At 44.1% G+C, this 22500-nt stretch overlaps 1 protein-coding gene across 1 annotated transcript in view; it reads right to left on the minus strand.

The window, feature by feature from the left end:
• Positions 1 to 22500, minus strand: part of gli3 (GLI family zinc finger 3) — an 83309-nt gene that overhangs the window by 12413 nt on the left and 48396 nt on the right. Inside the window, exons 4-10 of the mRNA XM_030769042.1 lie at positions 14464 to 14669; positions 10314 to 10469; positions 8822 to 8824; positions 6062 to 6263; positions 3177 to 3393; positions 1497 to 1610; positions 1 to 55 (exon numbers count right to left, since the gene is read on the minus strand). The exon at positions 1 to 55 is cut by the window's left edge and continues 86 nt beyond it. Of these exons, the coding sequence (XP_030624902.1) occupies positions 1 to 55; positions 1497 to 1610; positions 3177 to 3393; positions 6062 to 6263; positions 8822 to 8824; positions 10314 to 10469; positions 14464 to 14669 (953 nt within the window). The remainder of the gene's footprint in view (positions 56 to 1496; positions 1611 to 3176; positions 3394 to 6061; positions 6264 to 8821; positions 8825 to 10313; positions 10470 to 14463; positions 14670 to 22500) is intronic.

Here is a 22500-nt window from a genome sequence, read left to right on the forward strand (position 1 = left end):
TACTCTCATCTTTATCCCCTTCCTCTTTCACCAGAGTCATACCATCCGGCTGTTCCTGCACACACGCGCACACACACACACACACACACACACACACACACACACACACACAAGTTGCAAGGTTACTCAGTTTCCAACACCAGAGCTGCAGATTTTCTATAGAACACAGAACAGTAAAATATGGCACTACAGTAAAACGGCATAGAGAACAGACATCATGGCTATAATGTAAACTCACACACATACACATACGCGCGCACACACACACACACACACACGCACACACACAAACACACACACACAGACACACACACACACACACACGCACACACACACACACACACTCAGACACACACACACACACACACACACACACACAGAGACTCACACACAGACATAAATCTAAGAAAAGCACAGAAAAAAAGGGGTTTAATGGTGTGTAAGAAACCAGAGAAAAAAAAAAATATGTTCGCCAGTGATGAATGATGGTTTTAGCACTTTTAGCACAGGGCACCGAGTTGACTGGTCCAAAGAAATGGAAACAAACAGTACAAATGTAGACGTTATCTCAAAGGAAAATAAATATATCAGGAAAATGCTCCCATAAAATAAACATCTGACACGCTACACGTTAAACGCTCAAGCCTCCTCGGTGTCTTTGCCGTAATAGATGGATTTTCTTTTGCCAGAACCGGCCTTACTGTGTCAAGAGTGGAGCCAGGTATGAATTTATGGAGAGAAGTGTTTGGAATTTTATATTCAGGAAATTCACAGAAATCCAAGGAAACAAGAACACCGCAGGGTTGGTGCAGTACTTTAATGCCCAACTGACGTTTTATGTTTAGTTTTTTACATGTGTGAACAGCTCCAAAATGAAAACCAGCTTTTTAACTGGCGTGTCTTTCGGCCCAGGGTCGTTCTTCACTCTTATATCTGTCTTTTAACCCAATTTTCAACACTTAGCAAATGACACGGCAAGGAATCTCAAACGGGCCTTAAATAAAAGTTTGAAACACTGAACAGAGGCTTCATGTCACGATGGCATCCTCAGTGTCTAAATAGAAATCTGAGAGGTCGTAGGAATCTTCCTGCAATGGACTGTTCCGTTAGTCTCTACATATTTCACTGTCGGTTTAAAGTAGTGAGGGACGGAGTGTAAGTTGCAGCAGAGTCCTGGAACCAGCCCGAGGGCCTGCCTTCCACTGGGCGCGGGTGAGGTGATATCGTATTCAGCAGACCGCATGTGAAGAACCCTTCAGAAAATCTGTCACTTTAATTTCTCTTTCTTTTTGCCTCAGACAGTTAACCATGGGATTAAGAGGAAAACAATTTTCTTCTATTGCAGCAAGGATCAGTGAGGCTTAGAGCAGTCACAACAAACCACAGACGGAAAAAGGCAGATAAATACTTTTACAGTATTTCATAATATTGGCCTTGAAGCTCTGTGTGTGTGTGTGTGTGTGTGTGTGTGTGTGTGTGTGTGTAATCCCTCTCACCTGGACACTCCCGGCTCCGGGGCTGGGTGGTTCCTCGTCAGGTTTGATTTTGGAGCGTTTGTGTTGCATAGGATCTCCCGTGCTACTCACTGCAGACTCACTGGTCGGTTTACTCTGTACAAACACACAGCAGCGTTGCCTTCAACACTCACATATTCTCCATGCAAACTTCATACATTGTTGCGAATGTCCTCCAATCTCTTAATCGTTTACTGTATATACAGCGATTTTACAATTTCATATGCATATATATGCATTGATGTCATCCGTCTGTGCATTAGAAGCTATAATTCCTCCCAATGTCCCAAAAACAATATTCCAACTACTATGACCCACACTGACAGTCTCTCTCTGTTGAGGGAAGTCTCTTTTCTCAGTGCAAAAAAAAAAAACCCAGCAATGGATACAGTAACATTCTCTGGAAAACAAAATAGGATTCCTTGGCGCTGCATCTCTCTGTGTGAAGCATTCATGCCAGTATTCAATGTGTGAAGATCAGTGTCTATCTCAATGCCAAGTGAATATTTCAATGGCTTTTGTGAATGGAAATCTCAACCAAACACCTAAACCGTGTTTTTGATTAAAAAATTTTGATCTCACAATGATAATAATAAAAAAAAAATCATAATAACAGTAACCGTTTCAGACTTTTCCACTTCGTGTAGGACAAATACACTTTTACACTTTTTCAGCTGTGTACCAAAAGAAAGTATAGCACAGAAAATCTACTGAGTACAGAGATCTACTGTCCTGCCCCATCTGTCACTGTGAGCAATGTTCAAGGCTTTCATCCGTTTTCTTTAATTGTTCTTTTATGACCGGGTGTCTAGACAAATGTCCCGTACTGAACTTCTATTAGAGTGGCTGATCCTGTCCACGGGGTTGGCCAGCTGAAATGGATGAGGTTGGACTTGGGCAAGAGAGAGGGATGTAATGGTTTGTGAAGAGTGATTGGATACAGGAAGGAGTCAGGGGAAGCTCATCCACTATCATGACGTGGTCACCGGCAGACGGGCATGTAGATCTGCTGTATCATAGACACTAACAGAGCCCAAGTACCATATACCACAGATCAATACCATACACATAGAGAACTAATTTCATCTTTTAAACAGATTATAATCCACCACACACGGAGGAGAAATCGAGGGAGAGGGGGAAAACCCTTTAAGGATCATCCTTCACAGAGAACATTACAGAAGGTAACACATACTCTCTTTCTCTCTCTCTCTCTGATTAATGGTAGAAGTAGGATTTTGTTGCTAACAAGCCTGAAGTCATTTCTCTGAGGTGCCTTCCAGGCAAAGCACACTAGCTGCACATGAACACAATGCAGACAGAACAAGGGGGGGGGGGACTCCCATGAGGCCTGCCTGCAGGGTAGGGCTGCCTACTGTCGCACGCTCTCCAGTTTAGAACACTGCTGTGTTTTGTAGACTGATGTTTTCAAAAGGGGCAACACAAAATGATGAATCACATCTTGCATCCTCAGATATCAGTAAATAGAAGCTATCTTACATATCAAATATGTTCTTTCAAATATAAATAGCCCCATTTTCGTGATGTAAAATTTCCTATCCACTGTTCTGTTTATTTTGTTACCTCTCTGTTTTGGACTGATTAGTATATCCTAAAGGCTTTTATAAAGATAAAGTGTGAGTATTTTGGCAAGGCGCTTACCTGCGTGTCGTTTGAGGCTGCGGAGCGTTCTGTGGTAGCTGGGGCGGATGGAGGAATGCCAGGCACAGGGCGCTGGGTGGCGAAGGCTGGCGCGGGGTGAATGAGGGGTGGGCTGTGCCCAAATGCCGATCCCACGATGCCCGGCTGCCTGCTAATAAACTGCTGGTGCATCTGCAGCGCCACGGGAGTTGGCGGGTAAGCAAAACTCAACGCCGGGCTGGAGACAAGAGAAAACTGTCAATATGTTTTCGGTTACAAAACACTACCTGTCACAGAAGGGTATCTGAGAGTCAAGGCGATTCACACGGCCCAAGGTGATTTTCTGAACACATCGTTATGGTAACGAAGATAATATCACAACACAAAATGACAGTCGCTGAACCAAAAATGAAAATGAAAAGAGAGGAGGAAGAAGAGAATGGGAAAACAAATGTATCATTCGGATTCTTCCCTTGTCCCCGAGGACACATACACACACACACACACACACAGATACACACACACACACAGATACACAGTGGAGTGCAATGAAACAAGAGCCAGGGGACTCTAGGCAAATTCTTGGGTGAGGATATTCATCTTGTTCCTGCTGTTTAAGTGTGCAGCAGTTTATATAACATACTGTGTATGAACACTTTCAGCCATCCAAACCATCAAAATCAATGATATGCTAAAATTATTCAAAGCCTTTTGCATGATTCTAGTTTTAAATAAACAGAATCATTTGAATAATGCAAATATAAAATAGAGCAGAAATTTATTTAGTTTAAAAACAAGGTTAAAGAAAGAAGGATAAAACTTCAGCTCAACCTTTTACTCGCTTAAGGCGATAAGTTGAAATGTATGCGATTTCTCAGACTGCCGGTCTATGATCAGTTTTTTTTTGCTCAAATAAATGCATTTCTATTGACCAAAAGGAGCTGATCCCAGATAAGTACTCTGTTAGAGAAGGAGCCCTGTCTAAAGCGCAGGTCCATCAGCCTCTGTGCAAGGCGTTCGTTCGGGAGCTCCATTCATCCTGTGACGCCACAGCCGTTCTAAGCTGCCTCATATGTCTACTGATCTTATTACAGGCCGAGTGGAAATCAATGGAGCTCTTCGCGTTCTCGGTTTATCCACCTGTCATATCATTCATCCCTTCCCCACACCCAGCTCCCATCTCTGTCCTGTCACCCGCCCGTAATGACTGATCAGCCCCGGCGTCCGGGATCGCTGATCAATCGCTCCGGGTGGGGCCACATGCCTCTCTTTCTCTCCGCGGCCTCAGACCAGCGCATCCCCACGGCGACGGGCGCCGCGGCGACGGACTGACTGACACTCACCGCCGGGAAAGTTGGATGTTGCTGCCTCCTCCTCAAGGGAGATTGTCTCCCTGGAGGTCTGACTGAGAGGACTCACCAATATATAGGGCAAAATCGTACTGGAAATAAAAAAAAAAAAAGCCTGTCTGCTGGATGCCTTTGTGAGCAGTCAGCTTATTAACGTCCTTTTTTTCCAAACACTCTGGGACCTGAGACGTCTGATTAATAGCCTGACATTTACATATGTTACTTGGGAAATTATAAGGGCAACAGTAATTCAGATGCCACTGAAACAATGAGAAGGTTTAATGTTAGAGGCATAGATGCGCACACAATACAAGCAAATGAACGGGCATGCAACAACAACAACAACAACAACAACAACAACAACAACAACAAAAATATCTCCCCTATTATGTGTACAAAATGTGTTTTTAACCATATTGTTAAGTGTGTTTTTCAGCACATTTCGTAGTATTTGCTGCTGTAGTTTCCTAGAAACCATTCCGTACCTGAGCAAAAAGAGACTTGAAAATGATAAAATCATTGATTCAATTGTTCTAAATGGACACAAAACGACCTGCGAGTTAAATGGGTGACATCTAGTCAGATTTAGCCGTCAACGGTTAAACGAAAAACAAGCAAGGCTTCCCCTGACCCTGCTAATCAGTGTATTGGTATTGACCGAATATCAATATCTCCTTCACGGACGTGCTAAAAAGCTAATTGGGGAACTCCTGACGCGGTTCACACGGTTCTCCTGCATTGTGAGCACGCCTAAGAAGACACCTCCATTCCTCCAACTCTTTTTCCTCCAAGTCAAAGTTCCATTCACTCTCTTTGGCTATTAAATTCCATGCTACTATCCTCAGCAGAGAGTCTCTCTCTCTCTCTCTCCTCCCTGTGTCCCCCTCTCCGCTACCCTTTCATCTGTCATCTCCCCATTCACTGCTCGTTTCCTGTGTGAGCGATTGCGTGGCTATGGTGTTAGGGTAAAGCTCTCCGTGGCTGATGGAGGGAACATTAATCAGGTGATGCATATCAGACATAGGAGTGAAGGGGGGGAGGGGGGGAGGGGAGGGGGAGTGTGTTCACACGCTTCCTCCTAATAGCGCACTTCATGTTCCCTCGTTTATTTCTCCATAGAGCATTCATTCATCACGCTGGCTACGGTCACAGAGCTGTGTCCACTCTCGCTCACTCTCTCTCTCTCTCTCTCTCTCTCTCTCTCTCTTTTCTTTTTTGCTCTCTCTGTCTCCTCTTGCTCTCTGTTTTCTCTCTCTCTGTTTTTCTTACAAACTCTCTTTTACTTTTTCTCTCTTGCGGCTGCCTTCTATGTCTGTATTAACACTTGTCCGTGACTGCTCAGAATAGAAAATAGGCCCCCTGTTCTCTTTTCATGTTGTTGTTTCATCAGTTTCCCTCTATTTCTCTTAATTTCCTCAGGTGCCTCGTTCCAACATACTGTTTGACTGAGTTCAGTTCGTGCCCTCCTCATCTCTGTGACTCTCTGATAGTGAGAGAGTGTGCGCTGGGGTCAGTGGACGTGTGAGTGTCGGTGTCGGGTGGCTGTAGCTTTGGTACCTGATAGTGCCAGCGGAGAGGTGCCCGTAGGAGCCGCTGGTTGAGGAGCTGGAGCGGGAGTTGTTGAGGATGGTGACCAGGGAATTGGGAGAGGTGCGAATCATGGCCTGCAGGTCAAAGTTTGGGTCCGAAAGAGGAGAGATGGGAAGGGCGCGTTTCCGACTGGGTCTTGTTGAGAGCCTGGGACTGGGGAAACGAGAGCCTAGAGAAAGAGAGAGAGAGAGAAAGAGAGAGAGAGAAGGAGAGAAAGAGAGAGGGAGAGAGAGACAGCGAGAGGGAGAGGGAGAGAGAGAGAGAGAGAGAGAGAGAGGTGTAGCACAGACTTTAAGACTTATGCCTGAATCCACAGACACTGTTAGTTGTCAGTTCATGTAACTTCAAACTTATCTTTTTTTACTTGTTGTAGCTTTCCAGGGGTGAGACAAACATAAGACAAACTTAAGTTCATTTTTATTTGTTCATACTTTCAAAGCAAGTCTCACTGCTGGAATGTTTAGAACTGGAATCGGAATGTCAGTCAAACACAATAAAATGATTCTAGACGCATTTCTTAGAAAAAGTTAACGCAACGTTAACACAGCATGGCTTGTTTTTTGTATTTCCGTGGACAAACCAACCACGGAAAGCTTACCTAATTGAGGCTCACTGACCAAGATTTGTAGCAATTTAATTTAATTCTTCTTAATTGTAGGGAACACACACACACAAAAAAAAATCATCTTTGAATAAACCCATCTAACTGTCAATGTCCATATTTCATACATTTCAGTCGTAGAGTAAGCACACATTGGTGGCTTTTATTCCACACATCACTCTGGCAGCTTAACAGCAATATTTAATCGCATTTCATTTGACTTTCTATTGACGAGTACGCGTGTGCTGTATGGAATTACGGTGGGGTGAGTTTGAAAAGCTTTCACTCGAAAGCAGAATCAACACAGACAGGTCCTCACACACTCGCACAATGACTGGCATCTACAGATTAAGAAATGACTTTTTGTTGTCTTTTCACTCTGGCATGTCACAAACAAGAAAGGAGGGAGAAACATGAGGAAGAAGTGAAAGAGGAGTGGAAAGAGAAAAGGCGCTAAGGGGATGTTACTCTTTTGTTGTGTGGAGTGACACAATGACTTTGTGACTCAGTCAAAAATTTCTCTTTTTACGTGTCTCTGCTGTTTTATTTTCTTGAAGGCAGGCAAACAAAACGAGATTAGCCAGCCTCCTTACACCCCCTTCCCTTGCCTCTCTCATCTGACACATCCAGCGATTACAGCGCCCATCATTCACATGTAAATCACTGTGTGCGTGCGTGTGTGTGTGCGTGCATGCATGTGTGTGTGTGTGTGTGTGTGTGTGTGTGTGTTGTTAACATTCTGGCCTGCTTGGAATTCTGCTTAAGGCTTTGAATAAGTGAGACACACAAGAAATGTTCACACAGACACACATGCGCACACACACACACACACACAGTCACACACAGATTTGTGAAAAGCGCAGCTCATCTCTCTCACACAAGCAAGACACACGGACTCAGAAACCCACCTCCGACCGGCTAGAGAGATTGAGACACTAACCACACCTTACCACGCCTTTTACACCTAGTGACAGTGTGTACCTGTGATGAGGGGTGTGTGTGTGTGTGTGTGTGTGTGTGCGTGTGTGTGTGCGTGCGCGTGCATGTATGTGCGCATCCTGTCTCAGCTCAGCCTCATGGGAGCTGTGTTTATTAATGTGTAGCCACATGATAAATGGTTGAGGCAGGGGAGAAGGAGAGGAGCTGGGCGGCCCACGGTGGGAGCGTCCCTTTAATTCTCCTTTTGATTTATGGATGGGACAGCCCGCTAGGCGGGGCCTCATTAATTCCAGAGGATGGGGAGGGCTCAGACGTCGATGACGGACAGCTTTAAAATAAACTGGCCTGCCCTGGTCTCTGTCGGTGGAAAAATAAGTAGTTACATGGACGGCAGCAGCGAGGCAAAACCGCTCTGACTCTCTCTCCTTTTCCGAGTCAAAGAATTACTATAATGCCTGACTTCTCAAACCTAGCCCTGGAAGCCCATGGGACTAAAACCCTGTGCTGTAACTCTTCACTGACACACCTGAAATTACTTCTTGGCTAATTAGCTCACCCTTAATTAGGTTAACGAGGACCCAGTGATAATATGCTGTCCAGTTGCTCCCAAGGATTGGATTTCAGAAATATCCATATAATGTAATGGCACATTTAATGCAGTGATACACAGCCCTTTACAGAGAATGTGACTTCTATGACAATCTGAGGATATAATTTCAGTTCATTTGTAAGGGTGATTTTAAACGCACATTCAATGTTCATAAATCATTTACAAGCAGCTATTAAAACTGTTATTATATGCTTCTTAATTATAATAATTTAAGAATAATTGAGCAATATATTTAGAGTCAAGGGGAAAAAATCCCATATATGAGGCACAGTAAACTGTTATGGTTTCATTTGTGAGATTCAGTGATGAGGGGATTTAATAAAAGACCATTGCTGCTATGGGTTCAGAGTATTGTTCCACTTGTGTGTGTAAGCAAGAACCAACAGCAGTGTCTATGCACAAAATGATATTTCACAATGTGAAACGTCAATACGCGGCATAAGAAAACATTACACGGGCAGCTGGTCGTATCTAATATATGCTCAAAACCGTCTTTCAAGTGTAAATACATTGGGCATCCATTAACCAACTTGGAACTGCGCACTCTTTTAAATCACTCTTCTGTATATTAGCACACTTGCTAATTAGAGTCTAAAACACTGAGACAATGGATAATTTAAACACAAACAGTTCGGACAAGCCTATTCTTTCATTAAGCTAGCCCTCTTCAGAGCTAATTACTCTGATGTGAGCTAAGCTCAAAAACCACTGTGTCTATGACTTTCTCTCTCTCTCTCCCTCTCTCTCTTCCTATTATTAACAAAAGCCTCTTGATATATGCCATTTTCACTCCCTTTCTCTTCTTTTTATATCTATATATCATAAAAGAGAGCTTTAAAGTGTTAATTTTCCTGGTGTGGAACACACATTGTTGAAATGCGATGAGTTATTACCACTACTGATCACAGGCGATTTGAAGTGGAGGAGCCAACGTCTCCATTTGAAAATGTGCCCCTAATTGTTTTGTTTCAGTCTATTAATCTTAAACACTGCCACAGAAGAAAGGATTTCTCTGGTGATGAATAGTGGGACATTCCAATTCCCACTTAATAGCAATTAATTTTCTGATACCCGTGCAAGTTTGGCTAGTTTTAATTAGTTTGTGAAGGGGGGAAGAGGGAGAAGTTGGCCCTGGCTTTCCATGAAAGCGGAGACAGACTGACTAAACACACTCATCAAAGAGTGGAGGGCCAGACTGACCGACCTTCCACAGATTCAGTGTGCATTTAATTTCCTATTTACGTTTTAAAATGACTCATTAGCATAAGTCTCCATGCCAAACACACAACCACCACCACCCCCCCACCCCCCCCGCCATATCAAAGTCTACTGTATTAAGACAATGGCTCATTTCAGTCAGGTCAGGATACAATCTTGGTCATTAATGCTAGAGTTCATTTTTGCCTGATTCTCTCAGTGCCCAGTTACTGCCGGGGTAAGTTTCAGGTTAGGCAATGGGATACTGTTATCTAACTGAAAGACTTCTTATCACGCCCTTCATGTCTATGAGGACGACAACCATATCTGTGTTCATGTTTATAATCACATCTTGAAGTAATTCTTTTCATGCCAGTTGATGGTTGCTACTGTTGTTGTTGTTTTTGGGGGGTGTTTTTTTTGGTTATTGTTTCTTTGTAAAAAGCTTGGTCTTTTGCAGTAAAACATTTTATTTCCATCGTAATGAATCAAACACATGATAAAACTATCATCTGCAAAATGAAAATGACAGACCCAAACACCAGGTGGTCAGAGAATCCATGTTGCAACAATCACAGAAAAAGACAGAAGCATGTCACTGTCCAATACGTGCTCTAGCCTGTGAGATGTACTCTTTTAATTTTTTTTTTTTATTGATCTTTTCACCAAACCTCTTTTCAAAACATTAGAACATCAGGCCAGTGATAGTTAAGAGAGGTGATAACAGCTCAAAGAGGTGGTTAATACTCATTTACTGTGAGCACTGTTTGCTATTTCTTTCTGCATGACCTGATTTGGAGCTGCACATGACTCTCTGGTTCATCATGAATTTTGCAAAAGTACAAGCGACTTGAGTTTGAAGTCAAACGCACCTTCCATGGCCTGGAGGTACTCCATATGCAAGGCGCTGCTCCCCGCTCCAGCCGTCGACGCTGCGGATGGAAGGATGTCAGTGTAGGGACTGCGGTGACCCGCTAACAGTGCCATCTGGTGGTAGTACTCTGCCGTGGTCAGACCTGTGTGGGGGGCTAAAGGTCACGGGGCAGGGAAAGGCGGGAAAGGATCACAGAAAGAGAAAGGCAAAATAAGAGATGGCTGACGGACACAGATATGTGGATGAAACACTCAGACAGGAGGGGAAAAAAAAAATCCATGCAGCTCGTTCCAGCAGTCGCCGAACGAGCGCTGCGATCTCGTAGATTTGGTTTGCCGGGTTTGGCTAATTAGCTCTGATTGGTGCTCTTTTTAGATGGCATAAAAGAAGCCCTAAGGCAAAGACTTGTGTGATATGGGAGATCCAAATCTTTATCTCTTGATTAAATATGAGCCGGTGGCAGCATTAAGCCTGAGTGCATAAGCTGTTTTACATCATACCCTCCCATGTTGCTTTTTATATGATTGCTTTAAGGAAAGGCCTCACACCATTACTTATAAGCATATAACTGCCTCCCTCGCTGTCCCTTTGCTTGTGTGGGTTTATTTGTGTCTGTATGTGAGAGGCGAGAGAAAAGAGAGGGAGAGAGAGAGAGAGAGAGAGAGAGAGAGGGAGAGAGAGAGAGAGAGAGAGAGAGAGAGGGAGAGATGGGGAGAGACACTCAGAGAGAGATAGAGGGAGAGAGGGAGAGAAAAAAAGAGAGAGGAAGGAGTGCAGTGTGTGTGCATGCGTGTGTGTGTGTGTGTGTGTGTGTGTGTGTGTGTGCGGGCGTGCGTGCGTCTGTGTGCGTGCATGAGAGAGAGAGAGAGAGAGAGAGAGAGAGGGAGAGATGGGGAGAGAGACTCAGACAGAGATAGAGGGAGAGAGGGAGAGAAATAAGAAAAAGAGAGAGGAAGGAGTGCAGTGTGTGTGCGTGCGTGTGTGTGTGTGTGTGTGTGTGTGTGTGCGGGCGTGCGTGCGTCTGTGTGCTTGCATGAGAGAGAGAGAGAGAGAGAGAGTGAGAGAGAGAGAGAGCCTAAACGGAGAGACAGTTGGCTGTTATCGTGAGGAACAGGACTACAGAATGCAGATTCTCCCCCTGTTCTTTCGCTGCTCCTCAAAACTCCATCTAACAAACAAAAGGCCCAAATCTTCTCACATCTGCATGCATAAAACAACAGAGGCACATTCTGCCCCTCTCTATCTCTTTAGCTCTTTCTCTCTCTCTCTCTCTCTCCCTCTCTCTCTCTCTCTTTCTCTCTCTCTCTTTCTCTCTCCTTTCCTCCCATCCTTTCCCTTAGTTATAGACTGCTATAAGTCCTTGAACTGCATCCTAAAAATAACATCTGGCAACATGCTTCTGTATGCAAATAACGTTAGCAAGAAAACACAAACAAAAAATGGAGAGAATGAGAGAAAGAAAGACAGACACAGCTTCTGGATGCAAATACAAAATCAGTTTAGCCCCATAAAATGTTACGGCTAATTCCAGTCTTTTTTGTCCCCCCCCCTCCCATTTAAATGAAGAAGGCGAAATAAATAAATAAATATATAAAGGAACGGATGAAAGGCTCTCCTCTGAAGCCTTGTCTGTATGCGTGCAATATGCATCCCTGATTGGTTGTGTGAATGTAAGGAAAAATTCCAAATTAATTCGATGTGGGTATTATGTCTTAAGTGGAGAAGGAGGAGGGAGAGAGAGGGAGGGAGGTGGGGGGCGGTGGGGGGGGGGGGGGGGGGCTTCCTTAATTGTCTTCGTTGTTCTGCTTCGGCTCTGCTCTTGCATTGAGCCATAATGTGCCTCATTCTCTGTTCGCGCGCAGAAAAGAGCTTTGTGGAATTTCTAAATCAGAACTCCTGGCACGGGGTTGCGGGGTTTTGGTGTTTGGGAGGGATGGGAGATGTTTAGGTGGTGGGCTGTCGCAGTGGCACTTCCCTCACTGTCGAGTGGAGAGGTTCCACCGTCTCACTTCGCCACTAGACCCAGAGGGCCTTCCATCGGTATCAAACAATGAGAGTGAAGAAAAGAGAGGGGGCATTGGAATGGGTTTCTTTTTTTTTTCTTCTTTTTTTTTTTTTTTTGATAGTGGGGGGGGAGAGAGAGAGAGAACGAAAAAGAAAGATAGAAATGGAGGAATGCATTTCATTAACAACGGAGAGGCGCAAAATCCCACCCATGTGCAAAATAAATCTCTCTCTCTCTGATGTCATGCGATGAAGTTGAAAGTGGAATTAAAGGTATTGAAAAGTGAAAAAAGAAATGATTTGACTTGGTGTTGATCTGTTTATCATTTTTGCTTTGTAATATTACATCAGTTTACAAATCAGAGTGATTTTTTTAACTGATTAATTGGGTGTTTCATTCATTCATTCATTCATTCGTTCATTCACTCACATCCCATAGAAAAAGAAATGGTACCTCCTGCAGACTATATATATACATATATATATGTATGTATGTACACACATATATATATACGTATATATATTGTGCTTGTTCACAATTCAGCTGAAACACTAAATGGTCTGTTCCAGTTAAAAACAAACATGGGTTTATTCCATTCACGCTGGCCAGGCTCCCATTCTTTAACATAAATATATGGTTGCCTTTACCGAAGGGTGTGTGAGTGTGTGCCATTTTAACTTGTAACTCTGTGCTCTGAAAGAGCTGGTCCTAGTGCAGCATAAAATATGTGTGTGTGTGTGTGTGTGTGTGTGTGTGTGTGTGTGTGTGGTTTTTTTTCCTTATAGAAATGACTTAATGTGCTGTGTGGGACATGCCAGTGAACACATGGTAAAAATCAAAGCACTCTGTGACCCAGGAGCCTGACTGGGATTAGACCACATTCATATAGCAGAGAAAAGTCTGGAGTTAAGAACTGGGCTTCTCCTGGCAGCACAGAAACAGATAAACACGAGTGTGATTTGTCATTGCTGTACTTCTGAAGCCAAAGCTTCAAACAGTTAATAGTTTGTTCAGCAACATGTTTATATGTGAGTTTGTGTGTGTGTGTGTGTGTGTGTGTGTGTGTGAGAGGCTAAGTTTTGTCGTGATTTCAAGTACCTTATGTAAGTGCAGTGAGCTTACAATATTTGATTACAATGGCCAATTAACTGCTTATATGATTTCTCCATTTGTTTAATGCAAAACATGTTTACCGATCCCTGAAAAATAAGCTTATCGGCCAATAATCTTGCTCTAATAACTAAGCGTTTGGGAATAAGCTCTAGCAGTAAAGCGTGTTTGGCACGTCTAGTGGCGAGTTTACTGATGGGGTCTGGAGCCACAATTCGATACAGCACTGATTATCTCTGACCTCTGGGAAGCCACTCCGATTGGCCTCCATCCGTAATTGAGCTCCAGGCTTCAATTAAAGCTCCATGGCTGAGCAGCAGGCCAAGAGGCTGACTCTCTGCTGAGTCTCTTTAAAAACAGCAGGCTCCCGTCGACCCTACAATTGATTTCCCAGTCTGGCTCCGTGCGAGGAACCAAAATGGCTCCCTGCAGGCCTTCAGTTTCCATCCCCTAAACTCTTTTCCCCCCTTCTTCTTCTCCCTTGCTTCTGCCACGCAGCTCTTGGCCTTGAACCTCAGCCTCCCCTCAGAGCTGGATTTAACTGCTCAGATCAGCCAGGGTCTGGCCCAGCCTTTCTCCAGAGGGTTCTGACATTAGTCTGGGATCAAAGAGAATGACCCAGGCAAAATAACCGGGCAGCTCTCTCTCCTCTCCTAAACGTCACAGAGCCGATTCCAGATAAGGACAGACACGATTTGAGGAATATGGATTTGTTACTATCTGGACCTCACCAAGAAGAGGTCAAATGCTCTGTCTTTGGGGTCAAGCAGCTAAGGAAATAACCTTTTAACCTTTGGTTTGAGCCTCCTGTTTTTGTCCATCCCTGATATTTTTTATTTCACCTCATAATTAAAATGTCTTTTATTATCTCAAGTAGCAACACCTTTGTTCAAAGCATGGTGAAAACTGTGACAGTCAGGAAAAACACGAGCAGTGTAACTAAAAAAAAAAACCATAGTGTCTATTGTATAAGAAACTCTAACTCCTTATCTGATGCTGCGTATGTATGTGCGTGAGGGTTAGATCTACTCACCGTCGGCGGGGCTGAGGCCCCTGGCTGCAGAGATCATGGAGAGGGAGGGACTGCTGTGTAGCGAGCGAATGTAGTCCATATAGGGGTTGATGTAAGGGTGTGGAGGGTTGAAGGGAGACTCTGCGCCCACTGAAGGATTTCGGTGGGGTGAAATGCGTATGAGGGAGATGTCTGAGAACGCGGGGCTGCCTGCCAGCGTCGGAGGCCTGCGAAAACAACACCAAGGGACAGAAATAAGGCACTTAGTTTCGTAGACAGCTTCATTCATTCAAATGTGTTCCATTTGTTTGCGCCGTTTCATATAAATGAACTGTGGACACGCTGACAAAATAAGCGGCAAAATAAGTTTTCCCAAGACACAATACCATGGCTAGTCCGTTTGTTCTAGCTGTAGCGAGTCTTGTTGGCTCTCAGAAAGCGGTTGGCACAAGAGTCGGAAATGAACAGTGACATTATCTAGCTGCCTCCATCTAGAGGGCCAAATAAGAGAGCAGGAGGGAGGGGAGAGGCCTGAGCTAAATTCCAACTGTTCCCCTTGCAGACATTTCCTAAGATCAAAGACAGCTTTCAGCACTGCGTCTTAATCAGACGGAGACAGCCAGGAATTCTCACCGCTTCCCACAATGCCTTGCTGTGTTTTCTTAGGTCTGAAACTGGCTACAAATGTGACTCAGTCGTGTTTTGTTGTTTTAGATGTGAAAAGAAGATATCGTTCCCCCCTAGTTTAAACATTTCAGCACATCAGTACTACTTGCAGTCGACATAAAAAAAAAAAAAAAACCCAATGCATTACATTTTAACATTGTGCTGCATTTAACACAACATCATTCTGTCTCTGAAGCTTTTCAGGTGTTTTTTTTTTTTTAAACGTGTTTGTATTTGTTTAAATTGACAATGACAGCCGTGCCAAAAAAAAAAAAACGAGAACAGTGGAAGGGATCGTGCCTCTCAAGAAAAGTTAAAGATTTTCCACCGACATTATTTTTATTGTTAGGATTATTTTTATTGTCAAGAGGAGCTGGCACAAAACTATAGCGATGCCCCTGAGGACAAAAAATGCTCCCTTTACATTCTAGAAGGATCCATCAGGAAGTGAGTGAGTAAGAGCAGCAGAGAGAGAGAGAGAGAAATAGGGAGAATGAGAGAGGGTAGCAGTGAACCGTCTTAAGGAAACTTCAAGCTGCAGAGTTTATCTTAAAGTAAGTGACCTTGAAACAGAATTTAGAACCAAAGACAACCTTACAGTCTAGCCCCTGCTCACTGATCTGTCACGACCCATCTCACCTTATGCCCTCGCTCACGGGCTAGCTGTGGCCACAACCACCTACTGGAAACAAAGATGACCGATTATAAAACATTCTTCTGTATTCTCAAGAATGAAGCCATCAGGACGAGAGGAGTTAACTGCTATATGTGGAGAGTAGATGGATGGATGGAGAGGGAGTGAGGCCAAAGGAGCTGCCACCATCTTTCTAAGGGAAGATTCAGACTCTTAAGTTGCTGGGAGGGTGGATGGAGCTGCCACCATCTTTCTAAGGGAAGATTCAGACTCTTAAGTTGCTGGGAGGGCGGATGGAGCTGCCACCATCTTTCTAAGGGAAGATTCAGACTCTTAAGTTGCTGGGAGGGCGGATGGAGCTGCCACCATCTTTCTAAGGGAAGATTCAGACTCTTAAGTTGCTGGGAGGGCGGATGATGATTATGGCCAGTCTGATCTCTCGATGGAGCTCAGACTGTTAAGCACCATCAAAGAGTATCAGTTCTACATATATTCATTTTTTAAAACATATATTCATTCTTAAAAGCTAAGAACGACAGCGTCCTTACACAGCAGTATGGGTCAGTGCAGTAACTATAGTGCTTGACTCGGACCCGACAAAACTCCAGCGCAAAATCAAGTCATTCTCATCAAATTCAGTGTCAATGAGTTTCCCAGGCTGGGATTGAAAGTGTTTGGGGGAAATTTGATGAGGGAGTTATGAGTGAGGCCCACCTCAGGCACATCTGATTCTGAGACGGGAGACAGTTTCGCGAGTCAGACAGTACCCAGGTACAGTGGTCGAGGTTTAACAAAGGGCTGTTCCACCCCGTGCCCTCCTGTGCCCTCACCATGAGCAGCGAGCGTTTCTGCACGTCCGACTGTGATACAACACGTTTGTGCTTCCTTCTGTAACAAACACACCCACATCCCAGTTCCCCTCCACTGCAGCTCTCTTCTCAATACTGGTAGCAGGTGTCTGTCTGTGTGTTTGCGTGTGTGTGTGTGTGTGTGTGTGTGTGTGTGTGTGTGTGTGTGTGTGTATGTGTGTGTGTGTGTGTGTGTGCGTGTGAGATGCAAACACCCCTATGTCATGCCTTATTTACTGGGTTCAGGGATACGCCTTGCAAGAGGGAGACATATTTTCTACATTGTCATAAGGTTAAGACGAACACAGAAATAATAAATGTACATGCAAAATAAACACAAGGCAAAAAGACTTGCAGGAAAACTGAATCATTACCTGAGAAGATTTACATGACTGATAAACAGAACACGAGATATTAATTTATCCATGATCAGTTATTTCAGTGTTTGCAGTGTAGCTGCTTTTACATTACTGACAAATCTGTCACAAATACACACCTCTACTACATCATACTCATCCTGTTTAACTGTACACTGATCAGACCAGTGCAGACTAGACTCTTTGCTCTCCACTACCGTATATTGCCTTTCATCCCCTGTGCGACTGGCCACACTCCATTTGTTACTGAGGACATTAACTCTAATCAAGTCTGTGAATTGTCCAGTACTGACACAGGCTGGGACAATCGAAACAAACTCGATACTGCTGAATTTCACTGTGCATTAATTAAACACTGCAGTGATTCTTTCAAGAGCATTGCATCTAGAGCTGAGACTCACGGCTTTGTGTTACTATCACACCTCTCTAGAAGGGCCTGCATGAAACGGATCTCATGGTATTTTACCACAAGGTATTTTCATGGTATTTTCAACACAAGAACTGTATCCACTTCTTGTGTTGAACTGTGTGTTGTTTTTTTTAACATACTGGTGCTGTTTAAAGCAACAGCACTACTCTAAAACTACACATAGACCTCCCAGACCAATCCTTAACGACCGTTCCTCAGTTACTGCCCTTCGAGGTGGAGGAACGAAATGGCCCCGTGTGGAAGCCCGTGTTTTGTTTTTTTTTTTGCTCTGATCATGCTCTTAAAAAGCTCTGACTGGGAACCGAGAACAAGGCAACCCTGAGGAGTTTACATACATCATTACAGGCGAGAGCCATGTCCACGATTAACCCTGTCATGCGCGGGTTGCTACGCTGCATCCCGGCCTGGGCTACACACAGCTCTCGCTCTCTTGTTTTTCCCAGTCCATTTCGAACATAACTGCACGGAGGAGAGTTGAGCAGTTGGGAGAGAGGCTGAGAGGAGAAGCTTGGAGGGCTTGGAGAAAAGGGCACATTTTGATGGCTCTGTGAAATGTTAAGAGCCAAGAGGGAAACTGTGAGGAGATGATACTGTGAAAAGGGGAGGAGAGGAGACATATATGTGAAATGACAGCAAGACCGTCAGGTGCAAGAGGAAGTGTTTATAAACGTATGTATGTGTGTCTGTTTTAAAGGACTGGAAATAACTGTTGAGTTGTTTGATGATCTTTGAGACTGTGAGGGACCTAAGACGGCACCGTGACGTGATTCTCTCCGACTCAGTGGAATTAGGTAAACCAGTGGGGTGGAGTGGAAGACGCATTCATATTCACAGTCACTATGTAACTCTCTTATTTACCCCTGATTTCAATTTTTCATCAAAAATTTAACCTGCAGAGTTCAGACACACACTGACTTACCGGACTCATGCTATGCAGAGAGAATGAAAAAAGAAAAAGAACAAAAAGCAGGAAGAGAAAGAGATTAACGTAATAAAAGAGGGATTTCTGCTGCAATACTCTGGTTTGTAATTCTTACAGCCACTTTAATGACTATATCCAGATCTGCAGGCATGAGAGAGACAGAGAGCGAGAGAGAGACAGACAGAGAGAGAGACAGACAGAGAGGGAGAAACAGAGAGTGAGAAATAGAGAGGACTCAACATATGGAAACCATTTCCTTTCACGTGGCCTTTCTGTCTCACTGTGTGTGTGTGTGTGTGTGTGAGAGAGAGAGAGAGTGTGTGTGTGTGTGTGTGTGTGTGTATGTGTGTGTTAACATGAGGTCTGTGGTTTCGGGATCTTATTGCCCCCCTGCATTGGTACACATTTCTCATTTAAATGAAATAAACAAAAGTGATTTAATGTGTTTAATTTTGAAGCCGGGGGGCTACAGCTGTTTTTGAATCAGGAAACGGTGTCAGGCTATGTCAATATTTTGATGGCAATGAAGCATAAAGACATTAGCAGTGTCTCCATCCCAAAACCATATAATTACAGCAACTTCACAGTCATACAAAGTCTTCAGAACCAACAGAAAGCAAGTCAGACACGCAACTCAGGGAAAGAGAGGAAAAAACACAACTGACATAATTTCTGTCTTTCTACATTATTTCTTTCAGATGGCCTACATTATAAAATAAAGCTCTCCGTCCAAGCCTTGGCCTCAGTATGGAATTATCTACAAACACATTTAGCGCTGGACAGATGATACCTTAAAAAACACATAACAAAATTAACAAACTTCAGATAACAAGCCATTCTATACGCACGATACTAAAAGGCAATTTTAAATTCCGCTTGATTAACACAGATTCCATTCTAGAACTGGAACTCCACAGTACAAATGACATTCCGGATATTTCAGATCTATAAATCAGATATTTTTCTTATTTCAATATTTCCACTGGCATTGTGTTAGCATTAACCTGAGCTCCAGTTCAAGTGTTCTCCTGCACATCAGACACCTGTCCGGCTAGCCCTCATCAACACACACTCCTGTGTGCTTCAGGAGACTGCCACTACTCAAAGACAGAGGAGGGGAAAGAAGAGGGAGAGAGAAGGGGGAAAAGAGAAAGAGAGAGAAGTAGAGAGAGGGGAGAAGAGAGAGGGCCCCTGACAGCGGAAACAGCGGCGCTTTAATGCTCCCCCTTTCACTGAGATCAAAGAACCATGGCAACACAGCCAGAGAAGACTGAGAGAGAGAGAGAGAGAGAGAGAGAGAGAGAGAGAGAGAGAGAGAGAGAGAGCATGAGAACAGACGAGGGGAGAGATTGATGTATGGTTTGCATGTAGAAGAGATAGAGAGAGAGGCCGAGAGATATGGAGATAGAGAGAGCGAGGAAACAGAGAAAGCATGTGTGTATGTGTTTGTGACAGATCAGGAGATATAAAGAAGGATAGTGTGTGTGTGTGTGTGTGTGTGTGTGTGTGTGTGTGTGTGTGTGTGCGCGCGCGTATGTGCGCGTGTGAATGCAAGAGTGAGCATGCTTCTGTGACTTCTTGTGAGCACCTGTGAGTTTGTGTGTACATACGAGTGTATGTGTGTGTGTGTGTGTGTGCGTGTGTGTGCGTGTGCGCATGCATGATTTTCTATGATTGCTTGCTGTGGTATTTATTTAGAGTCAAACTGTCTAATTCTTAAATCATAACACACAGCCTAAACAGTTTACAGACAATTAATAGCGCTGAACTAGTGACTGAAACGTCCTCCTGGTGGAAAGCTACAGTCTGATGTCATTGGGACTGCAGTGTGGAGACACGGACCTTCTGGTCCTCATTACCGCAGGAAGTCAGCATGCGTGCAGTTCAACACCTTCATTACCATCAACACCACTTAACCAGCTACAGGAGAGTATGCAGACATTTCCGTGTGTGTGTGTGTGTGTTAGAGAGAGAGAGAGAGACAGAGAGAGAGAGAGAGGGAGAGAGAGATTGTTGTCTGGTGCCACAGAAATCACAAAGAAGACAGAGTCGCATGTAACTCACGACAGCACATATCTTCCCCTTTAACAAAGTAATGAAATACACGTTTTCCTCTCTTAGTTTTTCATCACCGTAATAAACTATAAAAGGGAATCATGTCAATTAAAACTTTGTTGTTCAATATGTGAGAGGCATGTTTTTTTTTTTTTCTCATCGACAGAGTCACGGATTTCAGAGAGGCAGTGGTGTCACATCAGATCATGCCCCCATGAAATCTTTGCCACCTCTGGTGAACTTCCCCATTCCTGAGGTGTTGCTCAATAGGGCCTTTCAATAAAAGCAGTAAGAACATCCCTCAGACTGAGAGAGAGAGAGAGAGAGAGAGAGAAAGAGAGAAGGGTTGAGAGGGAGGGAAAGAAAGAGGGGAGGTGTGCGGGTTGCCAGGCAATGGGAGTAATCATTGGCTCCTTCGTGGCGACTGGCAGTTGGGTTGTGAAATTTGCCCCTCTTCCCAAAGCCCTGTCAATGAGAGGGGGGCACGGGGGGTCTTTTATGGACCTGACATGAAAGAGTTGGGTGGGTTTGGAGGGTGGAGCACAGAGTGTCCATGCATCCCCTCCTGGATGAGAAAGTTCCCCCTCTGGGGCACTGGACTCGCTCCATTACTGTTCACACACACACACACACACACACACATACAAACAAGCATTCAAACATGCATACATGCATACAAACACACACATGAAATGACACGAATTTATGATTATATTATTATTTCACGTAGTTAAGATATTACCCTGGCACCAAACATTTGAGGATTGTCTCCACTCTTTCTCACTCTCTTTTACTCTTTGATAGATCAGAATCAGTTACACTGGCAGTGGAACATGACCAAGCCTCATGTGTTATCACAGAGTGGTACGAGTTGTCCAGAGATGACTCAGATACTGTGGACTCGCCCTCATAACCACAGACAGTCATGTGTGAACTCTTCACTTTCTTGTTGAGCAGAGTCTAAATACCCCTATTCACACTCACAAAGCAAAGCGCACACACTCATTCAGGTATGTGAATACACACACACAAAAACATACACACGTGCTATATAAACATACAAATACATATGCTGTTGACAGTGTCTGTCATATGATATGGTTGACATTGCCATTGTCTCTCTCTTTTTCTGTCTTACTCACTCTCTCTCTCTCTCTCTCTCTCTCTCTCTCACTCACTCAGTCACTCACACACACACAGACACACAAACACACACAAGCACGCACATACAAGTGCGTGCACACACACACATACACACACACACATACACACACACGCACACACATATACACACAAAAAAGCACACAAACTCTTTCTGCATGTATTCACTACAGAAGTAGCGTTAAGATAACTGTGTTTTGCAGCAGGAGTGTGAAACTGTGACAAGTTCAAGTCAAAACAGCCAGAGCCCTGAGCAGGCAGGCCGGGTCATCCACTCAATCAGCGGATTCCCCCTGAGGCACTGTAGGTAAACCCTTCCATCACATACACACACACACACACACCCGCACATACACACACACACACACGCACACGCACACACCCTCACACACACGCACGCACACATGCTCACACGCACATATGCTCACACACACACACACACACGCGTGCACACACACACACACACACACACACACAAAACTCCTGACCTCTCACAGTCCCCCTCCCCAAGAGAGCTATCACCTAAAACACCCATGCATTGAGTCAAAGGTTAATGTCAAAAAAAAAAAAAAAAAAGAAAAGCAACCTCGGGAAAGAAACGAAAGAGGAAAAGAAAGGATGGCCGATAGCACTGAAAGAACAACACAAAGCGTAGCGCTGTTTATCTGTGTTTATCTCCATCCAGTAATGCGTGTTTATGCAATGGTAAAGACACTCAGGGGTTTGAGTGACTCTCGATTTACAGTGTTTACATTCACTTCAAAAGCCCTCCATCCAGAAGCTGCTTCGCTGCAGTTTACACAAGCTCACAGGCCCCAATGGTTTCTGTTCCAAAACATGGCAAAACACAATCGCTCTGCAAACGAGTGACTTCTTAGCCTTCTACAGAAACATTTGTGTTATAGATCACCTCTGTGCAGGGTTCTGAGCAGAGGCTGTTTGGAAAGTCATTTCCACCCCGTAAT

The sequence above is a fragment of the Chanos chanos genome, chromosome 3, assembly GCF_902362185.1.
Source record: "Chanos chanos chromosome 3, fChaCha1.1, whole genome shotgun sequence".
Taxonomy (NCBI): Eukaryota; Metazoa; Chordata; class Actinopteri; order Gonorynchiformes; family Chanidae; genus Chanos; species Chanos chanos.